This window comes from Heptranchias perlo, chromosome 3 (genome assembly GCF_035084215.1).
Source record: "Heptranchias perlo isolate sHepPer1 chromosome 3, sHepPer1.hap1, whole genome shotgun sequence".
NCBI classification, from domain to species: Eukaryota; Metazoa; Chordata; class Chondrichthyes; order Hexanchiformes; family Hexanchidae; genus Heptranchias; species Heptranchias perlo.
In genome coordinates this window covers 1,762,019-1,785,012 of record NC_090327.1, presented here as the reverse complement: position 1 = coordinate 1,785,012, position 22,994 = coordinate 1,762,019, and the positions used below count along the sequence as shown (strand labels likewise).

General features: G+C 45.9%; 1 protein-coding gene across 1 annotated transcript in view; it reads right to left on the bottom strand.

Moving 5' to 3' along the window:
• abcf2a (ATP-binding cassette, sub-family F (GCN20), member 2a) overlaps window positions 1–22,994 on the bottom strand; it is a 68,618-nt gene that overhangs the window by 35,198 nt on the left and 10,426 nt on the right. The window contains exons 2-5 of the mRNA XM_067977544.1: window positions 6,764–6,956; window positions 4,743–4,955; window positions 4,020–4,202; window positions 1,864–2,035 (exon numbers count right to left, since the gene is read on the bottom strand). Coding sequence (XP_067833645.1) covers window positions 1,864–2,035; window positions 4,020–4,202; window positions 4,743–4,955; window positions 6,764–6,923 — 728 coding nt within the window. The 5' untranslated portion in view covers window positions 6,924–6,956. The remainder of the gene's footprint in view (window positions 1–1,863; window positions 2,036–4,019; window positions 4,203–4,742; window positions 4,956–6,763; window positions 6,957–22,994) is intronic.

The window sequence follows — 22,994 nt, the reverse complement described above, 5'->3', positions numbered from 1 at the left end:
CAGATGATACAAAACTTGGAAGGGTAGTGAACAGTGAGGAGGATGGTGATAGACTTCAAGAGGATAAAGACAGGCTGGTGAAATGGGCAGATACATGGCAGATGAAATTTAATGCAGAAAAATGCAAAGTGATGCATTTCGGTGGAAAGAATGAGGAGAGGCAATATAAACTGAAGGGTACAGTTCTAAAAGGGGTACAGGAAGAGATCTGGGGATATATGTTCACAAATTGTTGAAGGTGGCAGGGCAGATTGAGAAAGCAGTTTAAAAAAAAGCATACCGGATCCTGGGCTTTATAAATAGAGGCATACGGTACAAAAGTATGGAAGTCATGGTGAACCTTTATAAAACACTGGTTTGACTACAACTGGAATATTGTGTCCAGTTCTGGGCACTGCACTTTAGGAAAGATGTGAAGGTCTTAGAAAGGGTGCAGAAGAGATTTACTAGAATGATTCCAGGGATGAGGGACTTTAGTTACGTGGATAGACTGGAGAAGCTGGGGTTGTTCTCCTTGGAACAGAGAAGGTTGCGAGGAGATTTGATAGAGGTATTCAAAATCATGAAGGGTCTAGACAGAGTAGATAGAGAGAAACTGTTCCCATTGGCAGAAGGGTCAGGAACCAGAGGACACAGATTTAAGGTGAGTGGTAAAGAACCAAAAAGGTAACATGAAGAAAAACTTTTTTTTATATAAAAACAGTGAGTGGTTAGGATCTGGAATGCACTGCCTTAGGGGGTGGTTGAGGCAGGTTCAGTCGTGATCTTCAAAGGGGAACTGAATAAGTCCTTGAAAGGAAACAAATTGCAGGACTACAAGGATAGGATGGGGGAGTGGGACTAGCTGGATTGCTCTTGCATAGAGCTGGCATGGATGAGATGGGCCAAATGGCCTACTTCTGTGCTATAACCTATGATTCTATGTTGGCCAGGACACCCTGCTCTTCCTCGAATAGTGCCCATGGGGTCTTTAACAGCAGCACAAGCCTGGGTTTAACAAATCATTTGAAGGGTTGCACCGTTGACAGTGCAGCACTCCCACAGTACTGCTGAGATTGGGCTCAACTCCTAGGGTAACTAGCCAAACAGAGCTAGGAGACTAGAAATGAGAGCAAACATGGACCAAACACTCATTTCACCGCAGAAGGTGATCATGGAACACTTATGCAAATAGACTTTTATGTTGTATAAGAAAATATAATAACCACTAAGCAAATCAGCAGGAACAACCCAACCCACTTAAATTCTCTCCTGGAGGGGGGGACTGGCACTGAGTTGTATTTTGTTGTGGAGATGCCGGTGATGGACTGGGGTTGACAATTGTAAACAATTTTACAACACCAAGTTATAGTCCAGCAATTTTATTTTAAATTCACAAGCTTTCGGAGGCTTCCTCCTTCGTCAGGTAAATGTTTACCTGACGAAGGAGGAAGCCTCCGAAAGCTTGTGAATTTAAAATAAAATTGCTGGACTATAACTTGGTGTTGTAAAATTGTTTACAATTGTATTTTGTTGGGTGTGAGTGATCTCTCGTATTTTCCAGGGCCGTAGTGAGAATCAGGAAGCTCAACACATGCTAACGATCAAACCTGGGACCTGGTCATCTGTACCAATACCAACCAAGTCATGAGGGGGCAGGGGAGGGAGCGAGAAAGAAGGTACAGACAGATAGTGAGTGAAAGAGTAAAGCACAGAAGAGAGAGAGAGAGAGAGCATAAAGAACAGAAAGAGAGAGAAAGATAGATAGATAGATAGGAGAGAAAAAAAGTGCAACCCAGTTTATTTTGAAGTTACATGCGATCAGAACATTACGAAACCATTTCCCTCCCCGCAGCACTGAGTCTCCATCCCGTGCTGGGTTACCTGGCAAGTGCCACTCTCATCCTCCAGCCTCCACTAAAATCCTTCATCATCTTCCGCTGCATGGCTGGTGAGAACCCGAGACCGTGCAGGATCCGCGACGCTCGCACCTCTGCCTTATCCGCATCCAACTCCTCCAAACGCTCGTAGATCTGTAGAAGCTTCTCACACTCAGCTGGAGGAAGGAAGAGAAAAAAGTTAACGGCCAAAAAGGTGAAGTGCAGCTAGACAGACAACACAACCTGCACCGTTCAGCCACCGACCGACCATAGGTCGCTGTTCACAGCCACTGACTGACCGACCAATGTTACAACTGCTTTCTGCAGGTCGGGGTGGCAATAGCCGGTGCTCAAACATGGCAGAGGGAAAGGCTACACAGTGTCTTACACATTTCATCGCAGTCTGATCGTTAACAAGGGGCAGCGCCAGGTAACCTGACCCAACATATTGCCTGGCATTGATAATAGGAACATAGGAACAGGAGTAGGCCATTCAACCCCTCGTGCCTGCTCCACCATTTGATAAGATCATGGCTGATCTGTGATCTAACTCCATATACCTGCCTTTGGCCCATATCCCTTAATACCTTTGGTTGCCAAAAAGCTATCAATCTCAGATTTAAATTTAGCAATTGAGCTAGTATCAATTGCCGTTTGCGGAAGAGAGTTCCAAACTTCTACCACCCTGTGTGTGTAGAAATGTTTTCTAATCTCAATCCTGAAAGGTCTAGCTCTAATTTTTAGACTGTGCCCCCTACTCCTAAAATCCCCAACCAGCGGAAATAGTTTCTCTCTATCCACCCCATCTGTTCCCCTTAATATCTCAAACTTCGATCAGATCACCCCTTAACCTTCTAAACTCTGGAGAATACAACCCCAATTTGTGTAATCTCTCCTCGTGACTTAACCCTTGAAGTCTAGGTATCATTCTATAAACCTACGCTGCACTCCCTCCAAGGCCAATATGTCCTTCCGAAGGTGCGGTGCCCAGAACTGCTCACAGTACTCCAGGTGCAGTCTAACCAGGGTTTTGTATAGCTGCAGCATAACTTCTGCCCCCTTGTACTCTCGTCCTCTAGATATAAAGGCCAGCATTCCATTAACCTTCTTGATGATTTTCTGCACCTGTTCATGACACTTCAATGATCTATGTACCTGAACCCCTAATGATGCACATTAGCATAACCCAGTGAGGAAACTCACATGATTTGCACCCTCACCATGAGCATCAGATTCCAGCTCTACTCCTGGCCCATTTACAACTCTGGGAAATTGGGCTTCTACAACCTCGGGCCTCAGGAGCCCGGGTACAGAGAACGCAATGGCCCACATCACACTGCTCCCCGGTCACCTCACGCTGGTCTCCTATAGGCCTGCCCAGGGGACAGTCACATTGTGACACCAGTCCCATGTGTCAGTGCATTCACATTATGTATTGAAATGCTGACACACTAGCCCAACCGTTAAATAGTCCACAGGAGGAGGCTGCCCCAACAGGACATGGCCAGACCCAGAGAGAAGAGTCTCCAGTGTTAGCTGCCCACACTTGTCAGTGTGACAGACAGCAACAGACCCACTCGCTAGCAGTGACTGGCCCTCTGGTACGGTGACAACCCCTAGAACAGTGCAGCCCCTGGACCGTACATCTAACCCATTCTTGTCCAGAATAGACTGTACATCTGAGCCTGGCCATTGATGGTCCCTAACACATTTATCAGGTCCCTCCCAGCACAGTGCTACAGTTTGGGAAGCAGAGCTAGTCAGAGCAGGAGTTACAGCACCACCACAGGGGAAAAGGGGGCAATTATAACAGTGAATTTACATAAACGGTTCCCACTGTAAATGCAAACACAGCAATTTATAAATGGAAAGGCTGACACAAAAGGATGGCAATGGGGAGTAAGGTGCTGTCGTGACATATGGATGGAGAAAAGGCAGGGATTAAAAAGATGAAGCGTTGCCACAGCTAACAGAGCAGACTGAATTCCCCCCCCACGGCCACTCTCCTGTCCATAGAACATGACGCAGCCTCCATACTTTGATTAAACCACTGGCCCTTTCACTTTTCAATTTTCCTGAGGCATCAAAGACCAACTTTAACCCATCCTTCAGAATTGTAACCACAACCAATACAAAAACAAGAAACCAGCAGATAGTTACAGTCTTCATGGGCCAGGCGTTCTGCCTCTTTTTCCAGCTCGATACGCTCCTTGTCAACTTCAACTACACAAGCAAGTGGCGTTTTGTCACTGGGCGGCATCTCCCGCGTAAGGTGGTAAATGTCGATGTGTTCTGGTATCGGCAACTCCCGGTGACCCAGAGCAGACAGCAGCATAGATTTACCTGGAGAGAGAGAGAGAATACAACATTAGCACCGAGGGTCGAGAACCAGTCTGTACAGTTCCCCCACTCCCACTTGTAGTGCGGCCAATCTGCAGGCTCCCTTTTGCTCCAAGGCACGAAAGCATATGTTAGGCTTCATTCAGTGGGAGCCCAAGAGTCTGCCATGGATTAGATGGACTGGGAAGCCCATGATATCTGCAAGCTCCATCACTTAGGACCCAGCAGAATTCAGGAAATCCAGCTAGATCTGGGACAGCCAAGGGCCCCAAATCAATAGTCTGGAAAAATCCCTCCAAATCCCAGACACTCAGATCTGAATACCACACATCTTGTGTTCTAGGCACACAATGCCAGTCTGTGCTGTCCACTTGGGACTCCCTACTCAGTCACAGTGGAGTCAGTAATACATAAGCCAACTCGAGGAGGAAAAGCAAACGTTAAACCTTGGGCAGCAGCCTTCAACTCTCCAAGTATTTCATGATTGTAAACTATAAGAACCTTTGGGCTTCCTTCCCTGCCCACAGAGCATGTGTGACCTACCAGTGCCATTGAGACCAATCAGCCCATAACGCCGGCCGGTATTCAGCTCCAGCTTGGTGTCGCTCATTAGCTCCTGACCATGGAACGTGAGCGACAGGTTAATGATGTGAACGTCCGTACTGTTGGGGTGGGAAGCCAGCACGCCAGTGACTGCCCGGGCTGCCGCTTTCTTCAGCTCAAAGTCATCCAGCTCCTTAGTGATCTGAGCCAGTCCTGTGGAAGGTGAAACCGTGTCAAAATACAAGGGGATGGAGGAGACCCGTCAATCGAGGCAATGAAGGACAGAGAAAATAGCAAGGAACACAACACAACACGAGAGCTGGGAGAGAGGATTCCATCCAGCCCAACTGGATAGCACCATGGGATCTTTTACATCCACCTGAGGGAGCAGACTGTGCAGCGTTCCCTCAGCACCAAACCCCCCCCCCCCCCCACCAGACAGCGCAGCGCTCCCTCAGCACTGCACCCCCTAACAGTACAGCACTCCCCCAGAGTGTCAGCCTAGATTACATGTTCAAGTCCCCCAAGTGGGTCTTGACTATACAACCTTTTGACTCAGAGGTGAGAGTGCTACCAAGCCAAAGCTGACACGATGGAAATGGTAATTATTAATCTCAGGCGCACTCTCTCAAAAACGGCAGGTATTTCAGTTCATAGGAGATTGTTCATGGAAACAATGTGTGTTGGGTGAAAGCCAAAATAGCATAAAACTGACTTTAATTTGGCAATTTCACTCAACAGGATGGCTGGTGTGGGCAATTGGAAAAACATTAAACTGATGATGTAGGTGGCACCCTGTCGGGGCCAGTGTAGAGGGAGCAAATCTACAATTACCTGTGCTATGCTCAACCATAGCAGTAATTGCTGCTGCCCAAATGGGGGAAAAGAGTGTCCCATTCCATCGCCATTACACCCCTCGCTCTTCATCATCACAAAATTCAAAGTAGCTAAACAAGTCAAAGACAGTGAGCCTACCCAAAATGTACGGCCCTTCAAACTGGCAAGAAATCAGACTCCTATTAAAACATTCCTCCAGTTATAGGGACATGTGTGATGGTCAGAATAAGATTTTAAAGTTAGTGCAGCTTATGAGCCTCGGCTGCTGAGTTTTACACTGGGTGTTAAGATGCAGTGAAAAATCTAGTTAACTGGTGACTCGTCGTGGGAATGATCTGCATGGCAGTCACCCATTTGTTGCACACATTATAAATAAAATGCAGTACTGATATCCGTTTGTATAATTTGGTGAATAGCTCACTTCACAAGGCTGATCCAACTCTCAGCGAGTCACAGTGAGCCCCCAGGTGGAAACGTACATCAGTGCATCTCTGGTATGTAAAAAGTGTGTGGTGCTTTAATCCCCGCTACACCAGATGGATTCTCCTTTCTGCAGGACAATGCTACCACGTCCTCTGTTACAGTCAGCGTTATTCTGCAGAGACGCTATATCCTCACACCCTTCAGAGGAATGTCAGATTTTACCGACAGTCATTACTATGCTTTTTATTTTAGACACAAAACAAGGGGAGGGTTCAGCACAGCTTACGAGTTCACCTGAATCCAGTTAAATGTAAGTTTAAATTTTTCCATTTGAAATACATTGATTGGAGGACATTCACCATTTTCTCTTTGCAACAGGGCTTTACCTCAAGTCACAAGATCAGAAGATGAGGGAGGACATTTTACCCAGCTTGGACTATCCATTCACAAAGACCCTTCGCTCCCCCACTGCAGCGGCTAGTTTAAATAATGCAAGTGTTGATCACAGAGTGAAGAACCCTCTGACGATCAGTTTCAAACTGGTCTCTTACTGGTTTGAACCTTGTCCTACTCTCAGTTTAAATGTAAAGATTTACCTTTTCCATTTGCTTAACTATCATGTGTGCGTCTCTCTCTTGCCTTTCCGAACTCCTTCACATACAAAAATCAGTCTTTACTCTGGAATTATAGGACACGCGGCAATGCACAGAGAGAGAGAGAGCCGCATCTGTCTGCACTCTCGCAGACCCCCCCATCCGTACCTGCGTCATGAACAGAGGAGCCGTTGATCTGTGGCCTTTCAGAATTTTCCACTTCGTCCCCACCGAGGTCGCCATTTTCTTCAGCCTTGGGCTTCCGCTGACGAGCTTTCGCCGCCTCCTTCTTCTTGGCTGCCTTTTTTTTGGCCAGGTCGGAAGGCATGGCTGACAGATTGTGTTACAATGGAAGTAGAATCTGTGAAAACACAAAGCACTTCTATTAAAGGAAGGGGTTTTATTTTTAAATCCAGGTGCTGTCACACCTACCGGACCTGTGTTTCAGGAGCACGATTTCCTTGCACTGTCCCACTCTCACGCCAGACCAGCAACAATCGGTTTCCTGTGTAAACCACAGACTCCGAATGCAAACATATGGTGCCAGCTCTGTGTGCACCAAAACCACCGCCTCCACCTCCACCGCCCCCCCCTGAAACTGGAAACAAGTCTGTTTCTATCTACCCTGTCCCATCCCTTCATAATGTTAAACACCTCTTATGAAATCACCTCTTTGTGCCTTCTGTTCTAATAAAAACAGCTTCAATTTTTCAAGGCATTAGCATGCTGGCCTATTTGCAGACTTAACATGAGCATTAAAACTGCCGGAGTGTGATAAAATCCCAACTGGGTCACTAATGTCCTTCAGTGAAGGGAACCTGCCGCCCCTACCCGGTCTGGGCCCACACCTCACTCCAGTCCCTTACTGGGGGGGCTGACTCTCTCAGGGCAATGAGGGATAGGTGATAAACAAGGCTTTTGCTGCCCTACAAATTCAGAGAACAAATAGTAAAAAATCTTTAATACCATTGCTGGGATGCAGGTAACAGAGGTCGCAGCCACTGGCCAAAGTCTCGTGGAGAAATATTCTTCCCTGTATTTGATCGGTGCAGTAATTGGTATCCACATGTAATCTGAAGGCTTAAACTGGCCCAGAATTATATTCTGCATTTTAACCTCAATCAAGCTTCATTTAAAAAATAAGATTTGTTCTCAAGACATGGGGATCGTGGGCAAGGCCGGCATTTATTGCCCATCCCTAGCTGCCCTGAGAAGGTGATGGTGGATCTTATCCATAAACCTCTGCAGTCCGTGTGGTGAAGGTACTTCCACAATGGTGTTAGGGAGGGAATTCCAGGATTCTGACCCAGTGACAATGAAGGGTCAGTGATAAATATCCAAGTCAGGATGGTGTGTAAATTGGAGGGGAACTTGGAAGGAGTGATGGTCCCATGACTTTGCTGCTCTTGGCGGTAAGAGGTCACAGGGGAGGGAGACTTGGACTGACAAGTAGGTAGCATTTGTGCCATCTATATGCAAGGTAATGACCCTCTCAAGTCAGAGAAATGGGACCATTAGAGATCCCATGACACAATTCTTCCAGCGTCTGTCAACATTCTGCCCTCAAAACTCAAACAAACTAACTGGTTATTCCTCTCTCAGCTGATTGTGGAATCTTGCTGGTACAGCAGTGCATCACACTCAGTGCACTTGTTGTATGTGAAATGCTTCTGAATTTAAAGATAATTGCTACATATTGTATTTCTTTCACTTTTTAAACTATCATTCTGTTATACGCAACTTTCAGACAAAACCATTGCAGAGCCACAATCAGATGAAGGAAAATTTCAGGCTCCCGTACAATATGAGCCTTGTCTGTGATCTAATATCTTGCTGCAAAGTAATTTGTTATTCCCTTTAAGAACATAAGAAATAGGAGCAGGAGTAGGCCATCCGTCCCCTCGAGCCTGCTCCGCCATTCAACAAGATCATGGCTGATCTTCCACCTCAGTGCCATTTTCCTGCACTATCCCCATATCCCTTGATGCCTTAGCTTGTAGATTTCAAATAAAAATCGTTGGACTATAACTTGGTGTTGTAAAATTGTTTACAATTGTCAACCCCAGTCCATCACCGGCATCTCCACATCATTTAATACCTAGAAATCTATCGATCTCTGTTTTGAATATACTCAATGACTGAGTCTCCACAGCCTCTGGGGTAGAAAATTCCAAAGATTCACCACCCTCTGAGTGAAGAAATTTCTCCTCACCTCAGGAGGAATAGAAAAGAAGTATATTATTTAAATGGAGAGAGATTGCAGAACTCTGAGGTACAGAGGGATCTGGGTGTCCTCGTACATGAATCACAAAAAGTTAGTATTCAGGTACAGCAAGTGATTAGGAAGGCAAATGGAAAGTTGTCATTTATCGCAAGGGGAATGGAATATAAAAGTAGAGATGTTTTGCTACAGTTGTACAGGGCATTGGTGAGACCACATCTAGAATACTGTGTGCAGTTTTGGTCTCCTTATTTAAGAAAGGACATAATTGCTTCGGAGGCGGTTCAGGGAAGGTTCACTCGACTGATTCCTGGGGTGAGGGGGTTATCTAATGATGAAAGGTTGGACAAGTTGGGCCTGTATACACCGGAGTTTAGAAGAATGAGAGGTGATCTTATTGAAACATAAGACCCTGAGGGGACGAGAAGGGATAGACACTGAGAGGATGTTTCCCCTTGTGGGAAAGACTAGAACTAGGGGCCACAGTTAAAAATAAGGGGTCTCCCATTTAAGACGGAGATGAGGAGAAATTTTTTCTCTGAGGGTAGCGAGTCTGTGGAACTCCCTTCCCCAGAGAGCAGTGGAGGCAGGGTCATTGAATATTTTTAAGGTTGAGTTAGATAGATTCCTGATTAATAAGAGAGTCAAAGGTTATAGTCAGTAGACGGGGGAGATTGCAAGGGTTGAGATTGCAATCAGATCAGCCATGATCTTATCAAATGGCAGAGCAGGCTCGAGGGGCCGAATGGCCTACTCCTGCTCTTAATTTATATGTTCATAAATGGTCTACCCCTTATTTTGAGACTGTGACCCCTGGTTCTAGATTCCCCCGCCAGGGGAAACATCCTCCCTGCATCTACCCTGTCGAGCCCTGTAAGAATTTTGTATGTTTCAATGAGATCGCCTCTCATTCTTCTAAACTCCAGAGAATACAGGCCTAGTCTACTCAATCTCTCCTCATACGACAATCCCACCATCCCAGGAATCAGTCTGGTGAACCTTCGTTGCACTCTCTCTATGGCAAGTATATCCTCTCTCAGGTAAGGAGACCAAAATACTCCAGGTGCGGTCTCACCAAGGCCCTATATAATTACTCCTGTAATAAAGGCCTTAAATATCCTTTACGAAAGGATAAACTGTTTCAGAGTGGCCATCTCCCAGGTACAGAGTACAGTCTTTTATTCAGACTCACAGGTCACTGCTGGCTATAATGCAGGAGGAACTACATGGTTCGGAAGAAAGGTGCATAGGACGAGATTTCAGGTTTTACCAGACAGAATGAAAGCAGCTTGCTATGGTAATACAATACTGCCTCCTGGTGGGGGCACACACAACTGAGTTTCCCCACACAGATGTGATCAGCAGCTAACAGGTGCCCTCAGTAACTGAGAAATTCCCCCTCATAAACCAGCATTACCTTTCTAGTGAAGACCAGAGTGGTGATAAGCAAATACAATGAACTGCAGAGCAAAGTCACAGGATGTGCTAGTAAAACTGCAGCAAGTACTGCACCCAGATTTGACAGACAGAAGGGAACTAGTCAAGAGCCATAGGCCTGTGCCCATTGTCAGAGGACTGAAGGAGGAAAGACAGGGGACAACATGGGCTTTTCATTGAAGGGAAGCAACAGAGAGTGGGGGGGGGTTCACTGAAGATAGGAAATGGTAGGGGAGAAAGTGAACCTGGAATATTACTTCAAATTAAATCAAACCACACAGACTGCAGCGGTTCAAGAAGGCGGCTCACCACCACCTTCTCGAGGGCAATTAGGGATGGGCAATAAATGCCGGCCTCGCCAGCGACGCCCACATCCCATGAACGAATAAAAAAAATTGGTGAAAGACAAACATAGGGCTGAAATCAGGAAGTGTCCACGTGTGAGCTGGGAGGCAGCAGGAACAGGCAGAGGCGAGAACTGCCGTGGTAAGTCAGGCGAGCATTACTAACCTTTGGGGTCAGAGTCCAGTGTATTAAGGGTCCACTCAGGAAGGCTGCAATTGGAGGCAGCTGACACTCAGGTCAGCAGCAGCAATTCCCAACACACTGGCACCCAGGACCTATCTAGTTGCAATTTATAAGAAATTCCAAATTTTATCTTCATATATTAAATTTAAACTACGTCAAAGTGGACACATTTCTAGCTTTCTGCCCTTCCAGCTGAAGACATCACAAGGTTGCATCAGGAACTCGTTCCTGGCTGAGAGCTTTGAATTGCCTCAGTAGCCTTTCGAACTACAGCTCAAACAAATTATGGACACCAGAGCATATTAAGTTTCATAGAAAGACTTACATTTACATAACATCTTTCACATCCTCAGGACGCCCCAAAGCGCTTCACAATGAAGTACTTTTGAAGTGCAATCACTGCGCATCGCAAGATTCCACAAACAGCAGTGAGGTAAATGACCAGTTCATCTGTTTTTGGTAGCATAGGTAGAGGGATAAAGTTGGCCAAGACACCCAGAGAACTGCCCAACTCTTTGATTAATATCATGAGATCTTTTCCATCCACCTGAACAGGTAAACAGAGCCCCGGTTTAACGTCTGTACCAAAAGACAGCACCTCCAACAGTGCATGCAGTAACCTTTGCCGTAAAGTGGGGGAGGGGGGAGAATGTGTACGCGTGGGTACACACAGTCACATATGCAAGCAAGGAGAAGACAGGATCTAGTTTGCCCATGAAGGCCCGCCAGTCGAATACTCCGTCCACTTTTTCAAGGTACCAGGCACCCCTGCAACATCGGCAGAAATGGCAGGATTGAGGATTGAAAAAGCTTCCTCTTGGATCAAGAAACCTATACAGTCCTCCGCGTCGGGAGTGGGAGGGTCCGAACACAAACCCTGCATCAGTTTGATTTGGAAGGGAAATCAAGGCACTAAATTTAGTCCAACAGCACCCTCCAATGCCAGGAAGCTAGCTTGCCAAATATGTAACTAAATATGAGATCAACAGCATCTGTGAGTTGCTGAATACTTATGACACAGTAAAGAATGTACTACATGCTACATCAAATGGCAAGATTATAGAATCAGTTGCAAGTTAAGAAAGTCTTAATGTGCCTACGTCAAGAAAGCTGGTATCTGTACTCCCAGGAATTGTGGTATAAATCAGAGAAGCAGGGATAGCAGCGAAAACTGTTCTGTTATTCTATCCTCCAAATGCTGATCACTTAATCGGAATGTCTCTATTTAACAGAGTCATAACTTGGTTAAGGAAAACCCAAGAGGAGCAAAAATAAGACGATTACCTATTAATCATGTCTTGGTCATAGCCAAAATAGTTTGGTCTACAGTGTATTCAAGAGCCTGGGCCAGCTAGGCAGCAAAAACAGTAGCACTGTCTTCATTAAGAGGCAAAAGGGCCATCATGGTGGACGACACCAAGATTCACCTGACGAAGGGGATAATCTCCGAAAGCTTGTGATTTTAAAATAAATTTGTTGGACTATAACCTGGTGTTGTAAGATTCCTTACATTTGTCCACCCCAGTCCATCACCAGCATCTCCACATCATGGACACCAAGATTGAAAGAGATGATGGAACTAAGAACAGAAATTAGTGATTAGACGAGCCGAGTTCCACAGTCGTGAGTCATGGGAATTTTAAATGGAGTGGCAATAGAAGCACATGCTTCAATGGGAGAGAGGCTCAAGTATTATTTTTATCCCATTTTGTATCGTAAAATTAACAGGCAAGAATTTCACCGCCAGTGACTATGTCACATGATTCTCATCCAGAAACTACTTTTACTGCAACTTAGTCTACCAGCATGCATCAGCAGTATCAAATCAATGAGGTCATTACACAACCAATTTGTGCTCATGCTAAATACTTTTTTTTAATATATATTGACTGACTTGGCTGTACAGGGCATAATTTCAAAATTTGCAGATGAGACAAAACTCTGAAATGTAGTAAACAGTGAGGAGGATAGTGATAGACTTCAAGAGGACAGAGACAGATTGGTTAAATGAGCGGACACGTGGCAGATGAAATTTAACGCAGAGAAGTGTGAGGACCGAGATGAAGAAAAATGTCTCCACTCAGAGGGTTGTGAATCTTTGGAATTCTTTACCCCAGAGGACTGTGGACACTCAATCGTTGAGTATATTCAAGAGATCGATGGATTTTTGGACACTAAGGGAAACAAGGGATGAGGTGATAGGGTGGGAAACTGGAGTTGAGGTAAAAGATCAGCCATTGTCCTTCTCTAGTGGCAGTAATTAAGTTGCAAGTGCAGCTGTAAACTTTTGAAATCAACAGTTGGTTTACACCTGCCTTCAGCAGGGAATACAGATTTGCTGAAGTGCTAGATAGCTGGGTGAGATACATGTAAAATAAAATTTGTTGGATGAGGCTGTTTCATGACGCAAAGCAGGTTTAAAACAGATCAGCACAGTCTCCAGGGTGCGGTTTAAAGAAAAAATGCCAGGTTTGGTATTGTGTTAGAAACAAGTCCAGTATCTCTCAACAGGGTACCATTTCTGTGGTGATAAACTTGAGCTCCTCAAATTCTGCTGCTCTTATCCCAACTTGCACCAAATCCTGTTCATCCATCACCCCTGTGCTTGCTGACCTACACTGACTCCCAGACTGGGAACACCTCGATTTTAAAATTCTCAAACTTGTTTCCAAATCCCTACATGGCCTCGCCCCCTCACTATCTACAACCCTCATCTCTGCACCTCTCCAATTCTGGCCTAGTCTATCCCTCACTTCTTTCACCCCACTTTCAGCTGTTTAGGTCCTAAGCTCTGGAATTCCCTCCCTAAACCTCCCTCTCTCCTCCTTAAAATCAATTTCTTTGACCAAGCTCTTGGTCACCTGTCCTGATTTCTCATGTTGCTTGGTGTTCCCCCTCCCCCCCGCCCAAAAACCCATCGCTCCTGAAAATGAAAAGTAACCATTTGGGATGAAATTCAACTGGCCCAAGAGTAAAATAGTAAGTGTCCGTCAGTCGCTTGTTTGTATGGCAGAAAATAGTTCATTCGCCTCGAACCAACATCCTATATAACTATTACTGTCAAAGTGAAAGAGAGTTCACCTTATCCTGTTAGTCAAGTCTTCAATAGTTTAATAATTGATGTATTACTGAATGACACCAAAACTGTAGCTATTGTCAAGATCATCCACTCAACACCAACTGCAAGCTATCAATTGGTTAGCAGACTGATACTGATTCTTCATCTGCAACATCAACCAATCACTACACTTCCTTCAAGTGAGTTAACAATCTCACTGCTTGGCCCGAGGAAATACATTATACAGAAGAGGAACTTAACATTGCCTCATTTGTGACTCTGCTAGGAGAGCATCAGTAATGCAGAATCGATTGACTCGTGAAAGCAGTGTCTTGCAGTACGATACGGTTACATGGAGGTCAGCAGCCCTTTGGACGCTCAGCCCAGTGACCGTACTTCACCATTGGCCAATGACGGACTATTTGATGGTGGAATGCTGCAAGTCTTCACCCAACATTCATATCCACACTTTCCAGCAGAGTCACTGGACAGGACAAGGAACACGCACCAACTTGTTCCCTCCCTAGCCTGCAAGAAGCTCAAGGCCAATTCTAGCATCCTGAACGAGATCAGCCAACTGAGCACAGTGATAGACCTGCATCTTGTATGGTCCAATCAGCGCAGTACAATATTGTGCAATGTGGTTACTCATAGAAGTTACAACACAGAAACCAAGCCATATTTCCAAAAAATTAAACATTTTTGCAACTGCTTGTTTTTTTCCCATGGACTTTTGGATAATCAGAGTGCCATAGAGTTCCCCAAGTCAGGAGAGGATGTAGGTAGGTTGGCAGAATCCAGATACAGTTCAATGCAGAGAAATGGTTAGACCACACTTGGAATACTGTGAACAATTCTGGTCTGCATATTATAAAAAGGATATAGAGGCAGTGGAGAAGGTGCAAAAAAGATTTACTAGGATGATATCAGAACTGAGAGGTTATACCTATCAGGAAAGATTGAGCAGAAAGAAAAAACTGAGAGGGTGACCTGATGGAGGTCTTTAAGATTATGAAGGGGTTTGATAGGGCAGACATAGAGAAGGGGCATCATTTTAGCACCTGCTATCGGGTGCGTTCCTGGCGGGGGCACCCCGAAAATCGGGAAATCCCGGAGCGGGACCGGAGCCCGCCTCGAACCCGCGTACTTCCAGGTCCCCCACTGACGCGCCGGCGTGCGCGCGCAGCCCCCGTTGGTAGGAATCCCGCAGGCACTTGACGCTATTTACTTTGCTTGTTCAGGTCATTAACTGACCTGATTAAGGGATTATGTGAGGAGGGGTGGGATTTTAAAGCAAACTGGGACTGTTTCCCACACTGGGGGAAACACTCCCAGTTCAAATGGACCTGTTGCAGCTGTCAGCCTGTGGCAGCTGACCGGGGGGGGGGGGGGGGGGGGGGGGGAGAAGAAAAGACCCTCACTCATTGCAGGAGGCCACTCTATCACTTCGAACAAAGTTTGGCCTCCACCACCCTCCTCCTGACAATCAAAGTCACCAACTTGCACTTATCCCGGGGTCCAGAGACACGTACCTACCTTGCGGACCCCCTCAGATGTACATCTTCCGGATGGGGGCCGCCATAGCTGCAGTCATGACCTCCTCGGAGGGCGAACAGCATCACCAGCCTCACCATCCACCTCTGACACATGGAGCTCCACAACAGAGCGCTGTGACACATCCACCTGTACAGCAGGAGGGAGGACTACCGCAGAGAGAGATGCGTCGCAGAGGGCACTACCCTCGCCACAGGGTCCACAGACCGAGGCTCAGCTTCCTGGACCTCTCTGAACAGCAGTGCACGGAGGCTCAGAGTCACTCGACATGTAGTCGTGGACATCTGCAGCCTGCTTCATGCGGAGCTGCTCCCAGCTGGCCCGAGCACCATCTTCTTACCTGTCGCTGTCAAAGTCAACACTGCCCTCAACAACTTCTCCTCCGCATTCTTCCAGGGTGCCACCGGGGACATTGCCAACGTGTCTCAGCCATCTGCACAAAAGAGCCCTGCAAATACACCTACACCCACTCTGCAGTGACACAATGGGTGGCATCAGTTGTGGGTCTTCATAGTGATCCTCAGGAAAGGGCATTATTGCACAAACCAGACAAGATTCGCGAAGACATGGCAGTAGTGGTGCCAATATAATATGTGATGTGAGTTGCTCAGAAATTCAATATAAGTAACAACCATGACAAACCCTCAAACACCCTTGTGCATCCCCTTCATGCTCACGACACGTTTGCCTTACACTGCCTACTGCACGTATGTGATACATGCCCTGTGGCTGCAGCATGGGGAGTGGCAGGTTGAGTGAGGCTGACCGTGAAAGAGATGCACGAGAGGGTGTGTATGAGATAGAGCCATGAGATTGTATGAGGATTGGGTTGAGTGGTAGTGGTGGGATGAGTACTGGGGAGGTGAGGAAGTGCAGGTAAGATGAGGATGAGGTTTGAGTGGGTGTGAGGAGTGATGTGACAGAGTAGTGTTGGCAGTGCAGAAGGAGATGTGGGGTGGGGGCGGTGATGTGGCAGACGGAGTGTAGGGGAATGAGTAAGTGTACTCACTTCGGCTGACCTACTGAGGTCATTGGAGCGCCTCCTGCATTGTATGCAGGTGGGCGGTATGTTGGTGGTGCAGGTGACCTCCTCTGCCACCTCGAGCCAGGCCTTCCTGGTGGCAGAGGCAGGCCGCTTCCTCCCGGCCGCCGGGGTAGGGGGGAGGGCGGGGAGATCTCTGTCCTCCCCCTCCTCACCCCGTGTATTGATACCTGGAGTGAGGCATCATTAAACTGGGAGCAGCCTTCCCCCTGGGCTGCTCCATGCTGTAATTTTTTCTATTTGTTGCAGCATCTATCAGTGGAGAACTGCCCCTTTAAATAGAGCTCCTCCAGCTGACAGATCTTACTGCGCACGCGCAGCCCGCCCAACGTGCAGATCAGCAGTGGGGAACCCGGAGGACCAGGTAAGTGGATCCAATTGGGCTACGATCGCGCGGGTGTCTGACTGATTTCGCTGTGCGCATTACCCACGTGTCCGATAGCCCCCCCCCGCCGAGAACCCGCAGTCCTGGTAACATCAGGCCCAAGGTGTTTCCACTTGCGGGGGAGACCAGAACTAGGGGCCATATATATAAGATCCCACCAGATACACATTATCACTCAGGAGAACTGGATCAACAATATTGTGCAGAAAATGTGAATTGTCCAACGAGACAATTGCACACATTTCAGGGACATGCCTCTCGGTAAAAAAAAAAGCCCAAATTAAGAGGTACAACAAAATCCTAGAAAAACTTAAAAACAAAGCAAGTATCTATGGCTGGGCGTCATTTACAGAGCCAAGTCTTAAATCAACTGATGAGGTTCTATGGAAACCCGATGTCCTATTCATTACGAGAATAATGATAAATCATTAGAAAAGGCTAGGATTGAGAAACAAGAGAAATATAAAATGCTGGAGCCCGCAATCAAAAAATTGCCAGGCGGAGACAATATTAAATTCTTTAGTTTCGTAATAGGTGCACAAGGAAAATGATTAGAACAGAATAACACCCTGATGAAATTTCTAAACATCAACCACTACAAGACCATTGCGAGTCAAACGTCAAGATTAACACTGCAATTGACACTAGAAATCCTACAAATCTTTATGGACGCTTAGTTATGAGTGACTGGTAGATTCTAGTGGTCAAAGACAATACTAATAGACTACCTTAGTTCCCCTGTTATACTTCTTGTTTATTAAAGTTATTATTATAATGTCAATGATTAATGTACTTTACTGTGTTTCTTTGACAGGTATACATTGTTATTATATTCATTAAAGTAATTAAATGCACAAACATCGATGATGACATGGGTACTAGGCATACACTGCCACTAGCCTAACGACCAATAGACCCGGTTTGCGCTCTGTGTGGTTGGACTTCAACGCTTGGTGAAAATTTGAGACTCAGTGATAGGACTTTCCCATAACGGCACCACCCCACTCTCCGCTGCCCCCGCTTTGGCTGTTGTGTAACCGGATTTGACCACGTGGACAAGCCACGTAAAGACTTTAAACACAGACACTCACTCAATGGAATTATGTTCCACAAGTGTATCTAAAATAGTCACTAATAAATCCAAAGGGAATTCAGGAGAAACTTCTTTACCCAGAGTGGTTAGAATGCAGAACTCACTACCACAAGGAGTAGTTGAGGCAAATAGCATAGATGGATTTAAGGGAAGCTGGATACATGAGGGAGAAAGGAAAAGGATATGCTATTGGGGTTAGATGAAGTAGGGAGGGAGGAGGCTCGTGTGGAGCCTAAACACCGGCATGGACCTGTTGGGCCGAATGGCCTGTTTCTGTGCTGTGCATTCTATGTAATTCTATGTAAAATGGGAAGGAGTATGTTTTGGGAAAAGGAGTAAAAGGAAGTATACTCAAAAGCAAGATTCTTAAGAGTGCAGGAACAGAGTGGGTGCAGACACACAGATCTTTAAAACAGTGGGAGGGCTGACAGAAAAGGGCATTATCAGAAATGTAATTCTGGATTTTATACATGAGCACGAAATATAAAAGCAAGGACAGGATGTTAAATTTGTACAAGACACTGGTTAGGTTTCAGTAGGAGCATTGCTTGAAGTTCGGGGCACCCCATTAAAGAAAGGATTTATGAGCCATGGAAAAGGCACAGTGATGATTCACTAGAACAATATTGGGAATGAAGTTATAGTTACAAACATTTGAAAAATTGTGACGTTTCTCACTAGAACCAAAAAGGTGAAAGAGGAAATCGAGATTTTTAAAATTATGAGAGGGTACAGATATTTTCTGCAGGATTCATTTCTTCAACACTTTGAATCATTTGTCACTGCCCACAAGTCGTGACAAGGGCTGGCATTGTGCACTTCTAAACAAGGCGTTTCACCAATGCTATGCTCAGTTATCAAGTTTCTTCTCAAACTACTCCATTTGACAAATATCGCCATTCCTTCATCGATATGTCCAAGTCAGGATAGTGTGTAACTTAAAAGGGGAACTTGGAGGTTGAGATGGTGTTCACACAGCATTGCTGCTCTTGTCCTTCACAGAGGAGGGAGGTGTGGTTGAGGTGACCTTGGTGAGTTGCTACAGCGCATCCTATAGATCGTATACAGTGCACCCACAGTGATGGAGGGGGTGGATATAGAGTCCAGTAGTGGAGTATCGATTAAGAGAGCATAGGACACTTTAGGGGGCAGTAGGTAGCAAGTAGCAAGAGAGAGGGAGAGAGAAGAGAAGACAAGAGGGGCAGGACAAGGATAAAGCAGTGATGAAGCAGACAAGTCAAACTAGTTTTTGAAATGGCAGACTGGACAGTCAGGAAGACAATTCCTGAGGGCAGGGACAAGGTGGTCAAAGGAGCAGCCACCAATTGTAGAACAGACAATGAGATAGGGGCAAGCATCTGAGGATAGGCGGAGGAACAGGGGCTTGACGTCACGGAGATAAGAAGTGCGAGGCAACGGAGGGGTTTTAAGGTGAGGATGAGAATCTTAAAGCCAATTCTCTGGGACACAGGAGCTGGTGGTTTGACGAGGACCACAGTGATGAGGTAGAGCTGAGTGAAGGTTGGGTCATGGGCTGCAGCGTTCTAGATACCTGCACTATAGACCCATGCCTGTCAGGAATTAACAGGAAGTAACTAAGTGGCCCAGGATCACGAGGTAAGTAGCAGAACAAATTCCAAGACTGCAGAACTACTGGAACTTCCAAGGAGGCTGATAAGTCTCCACCCACATTAATCTGTTCTCTTTCAGATGCTGATAGACTTCATACATTCACAACATACATTACTACATTCATCACATTTTATGTTTTTATTTCCAGCATTCAGTTTCGATTTTTGTCTCCACATTAGAACGAAGACTGAAATTCACACCTAACTACAATGAATCGCCTTTATCCAGGCAGACTGAAAACCCTGTACTAGAGCAGTGGCTATTCATTCCTTTGCCTAAATGCAGTCTCTCCCTTTCTGGTTGTTTACCAAAGTGGGTGCTCAATAAAATGGTCAACTCTTCCACTGAAGTCAGGCTGACAACTTATTTCCTACAAATGATAGATTCTGTATCTCATATCCCTTTGTTCCAATGATGGCCATTTCCTAGACTGATGTACAAACACTTGCTGCTCACAACGAGAAGCCAGGCTCTACAGGCCAACTAACCCACCTTATGTTTTATATATAAGTCTTTATGACATTGCATAGGTCACTGATATTTATATTTAACATTACCAGGAATAAATTATGGGTTTTTGATTAGGGCCATTTTGGTCACAGTCACTGTGTTTGGTTACTAATCAGTCTTTCACCCTCACTTTGCCTCAGATTGAAAGGTATAACCAGAGAACCAATTTAAGGTTTTACAAACCATTACTCTCCATAGTTTCAGTAATAGATGCAATCTATATATTCAAAATCTTACATCAGCACACACTTCCAGTCAACTTTTCCAAGTATAATTTCTGACATCCACATTCATAAGGGACTGGTGTTAATTACCCTCCCCCTTGGTCCACTACGTGGCACCATAGAGGCAGTTCCCTTAACAAGTGGGCCTAGAAATTTATGGTGGAAGTATCTGAAAATAAGGACAGAAGGATGAACATTAAAACGGAATTACGATGGCACACCCTGATCCAATTCTTGCCTGCTTAATCAGAAGATTACACCTGGTCTTTAACTGCCTGTGACAAACACCATAGGTGATTGACAAGTCAGATTGGAAGGTTATACTCTGAAAATCACAAGGTTTTAACAAAGCATTACTCTCCATATTTTTAATAACTGCTACACCTATAATCTATATATTCAAACATTTTACATCTGCATACACTTCTAATCAATTAACCAGTATAATTTCCTATGCACACTTTTATAATGGAAACTGCCACAACTTGCATTTATATAGCGCCTTTAACGTAGTAAAATGTTCCAAGGCACTTCACAGGAACAATTATCAAACAAAATTTGACACCGAGCCACATAAGGAGATATTAGAGTAGGTGACCAAAAGCTTCGTCAAAGAGGTAGGTTTTAAAGAGCGTCTTAAAGGAGGAAAGAGGGGTAAAGAGGTGGAGAGGTTTAGGGAGGGAATTCCAGAGCTTAGGGCTTAGACAGCTAAAGGCATGGCCGCCAATGGTGGCGTGATTAAAATGGGGGATGCGCAAGAGGCAAGAATTAGAGGAGTGCAGAGATCTCAGAGGGTTGTAGGGCTGGAAGAGGTTACAGAGATAGGGAGGAACAAAGCCATGGAGGGATTTGGAAACAAGAATGAAAATTTTAAAATCAAGGTGTTCCCAGACTGGGAGCAATGTAGGTCAGCGAGCACAGGGGTGATGGATGAACAGGACTTGATGCGAGTTAGGATATGGGCAGCAGAGTTGAAGCTCATCTCAGGGTCAAATTCGCCAAGGTTGCGAACGGTCTGGTTCAGCCTCAGATAGTGCCCAGAGAGAGGGATGGAGTCAGTGGCGAGGGAACGGAGTTTGTGGTGGGGATCAAAGACAATGGCTTCAGTCTTCCCAACATTTAGTTGGAGAAAATTTTTGCTAATCCAGTACTGGATGTTGGACAAGCAGTGAGACAAATCAGAGAGAGTGGAGGGGTTGAAGGAGGTGGTGGTGAGGTAGAGCTGGGTGTTATCAGCATACATGTGGAACCTGATCATGTATTTTTGGATGATGCCGCTGAGGGGCGGCATGTGGATGAGATATAGGAGGGGGCCAAGGATAAATCCTTGGGAGACTCCAGAGGTGGAGGAGCAGGCAGAGAAGCCATTGCAGGTGATTCTCTGGCTACGACTGGATAGATAAAAATTGAACCAGGCAAGGCATTCCCACCCAGCTGGATGACGGAGGAGAGGCGTTGGAGGAGGATGGTGTGGTCAGCCACGTCAAAGGCTGCAGACAGGTCGGGAAGGGTGAGGAGGGTTAGTTTATCAGAGGCACAATTCAAATAGGATGGCATTTGTGACTTTGATAAGGGCTGTTTCCGGGGCAGGGACGGAAACCTGATTGGAGGGATTCAAACATGGAGTTGCTGGAAAGATGGGCACGGATTTGGGAGGCCACACCACGTTCAAGGACTTTGGAGAGGAATGGGAGGTTGGAGATGGGGCGGTAGTTTGCAAGGACAGAGGGGCCAAGAGTAGGTTTTTTGAGGAGGCAGTTATGACGGAAGATTTGATGGGGAGGGGGACAGTACCTGAGGAGAGGGAACCATTAATATCAGCTAACATGGGGGCCAAGAAGGGAAGTTGGGTGGTCAGCAGTTTGTTGGGAATAGGGTCGAGGGAGCAGGATGTGGGTCTCATGGTCAAGATGATCTCGGAAAGGGCATGAGGGGAGAAAGGAGAGAAACTGGAGAAAGGAGAGAGGTCGGGGCTAGGGCGGGGGGAACCTGAAGGGAAGGAAGAGGCAGAGGCAGCTGAACGGATGGTCTCAACCTCAGTGACAAAGTAGACATTGAGCTCCTCATACTTGTTGGCGGCGAGGGTGGATGAGGCAAGGGAGAGAACATAAGAACATATGAAATAGGAGGAGTAGACCATACAGCCCATCGAGCCTGCTCCACCATTCAGCAAGGTCGTAGCTGATCTTCCACCTCAACGCCATTTTCCCGCACTGTCCTCATATGCCTTTAATATCTAGAAATCTATCAATGTCTGTTTTGAATGTACTCAATGACTGAGCCTCCACAGCCCTCTGGGGTAGAGAATTCCAAAGATTCACCACCATTTGAGTGAAGAAATTTCTCCTCATCTCAGTCCTAAATGGTCTACCCCTTATTCCGAGACTGTGCCCCCTGGTTCTAGATTCCCCAGCCAGGGGAAAACAGCCTCCCTGCATCTACCCTGTCGAGCCCTGTAAGAATTTTGTATGTTTCAATGAGATCACCTCTCATTCTTCTAAACTCCAGAGAATACAGGCCTAGTCTACTCAATCTCTCCTCATACAACAATCCCGCCATCCCAGGAATCAGTCTGGTGAATCTTCGTTGCACTCCCTCCATGGCAAGTATATTCTTTCTTAGGTAAGGAGACCAAAATTGTACACAATACCCCAGGTGCGGTCTCACCAAGGCCCTATATAATTGCAGTAAGACATCTTTACTCCTGTACTCAAA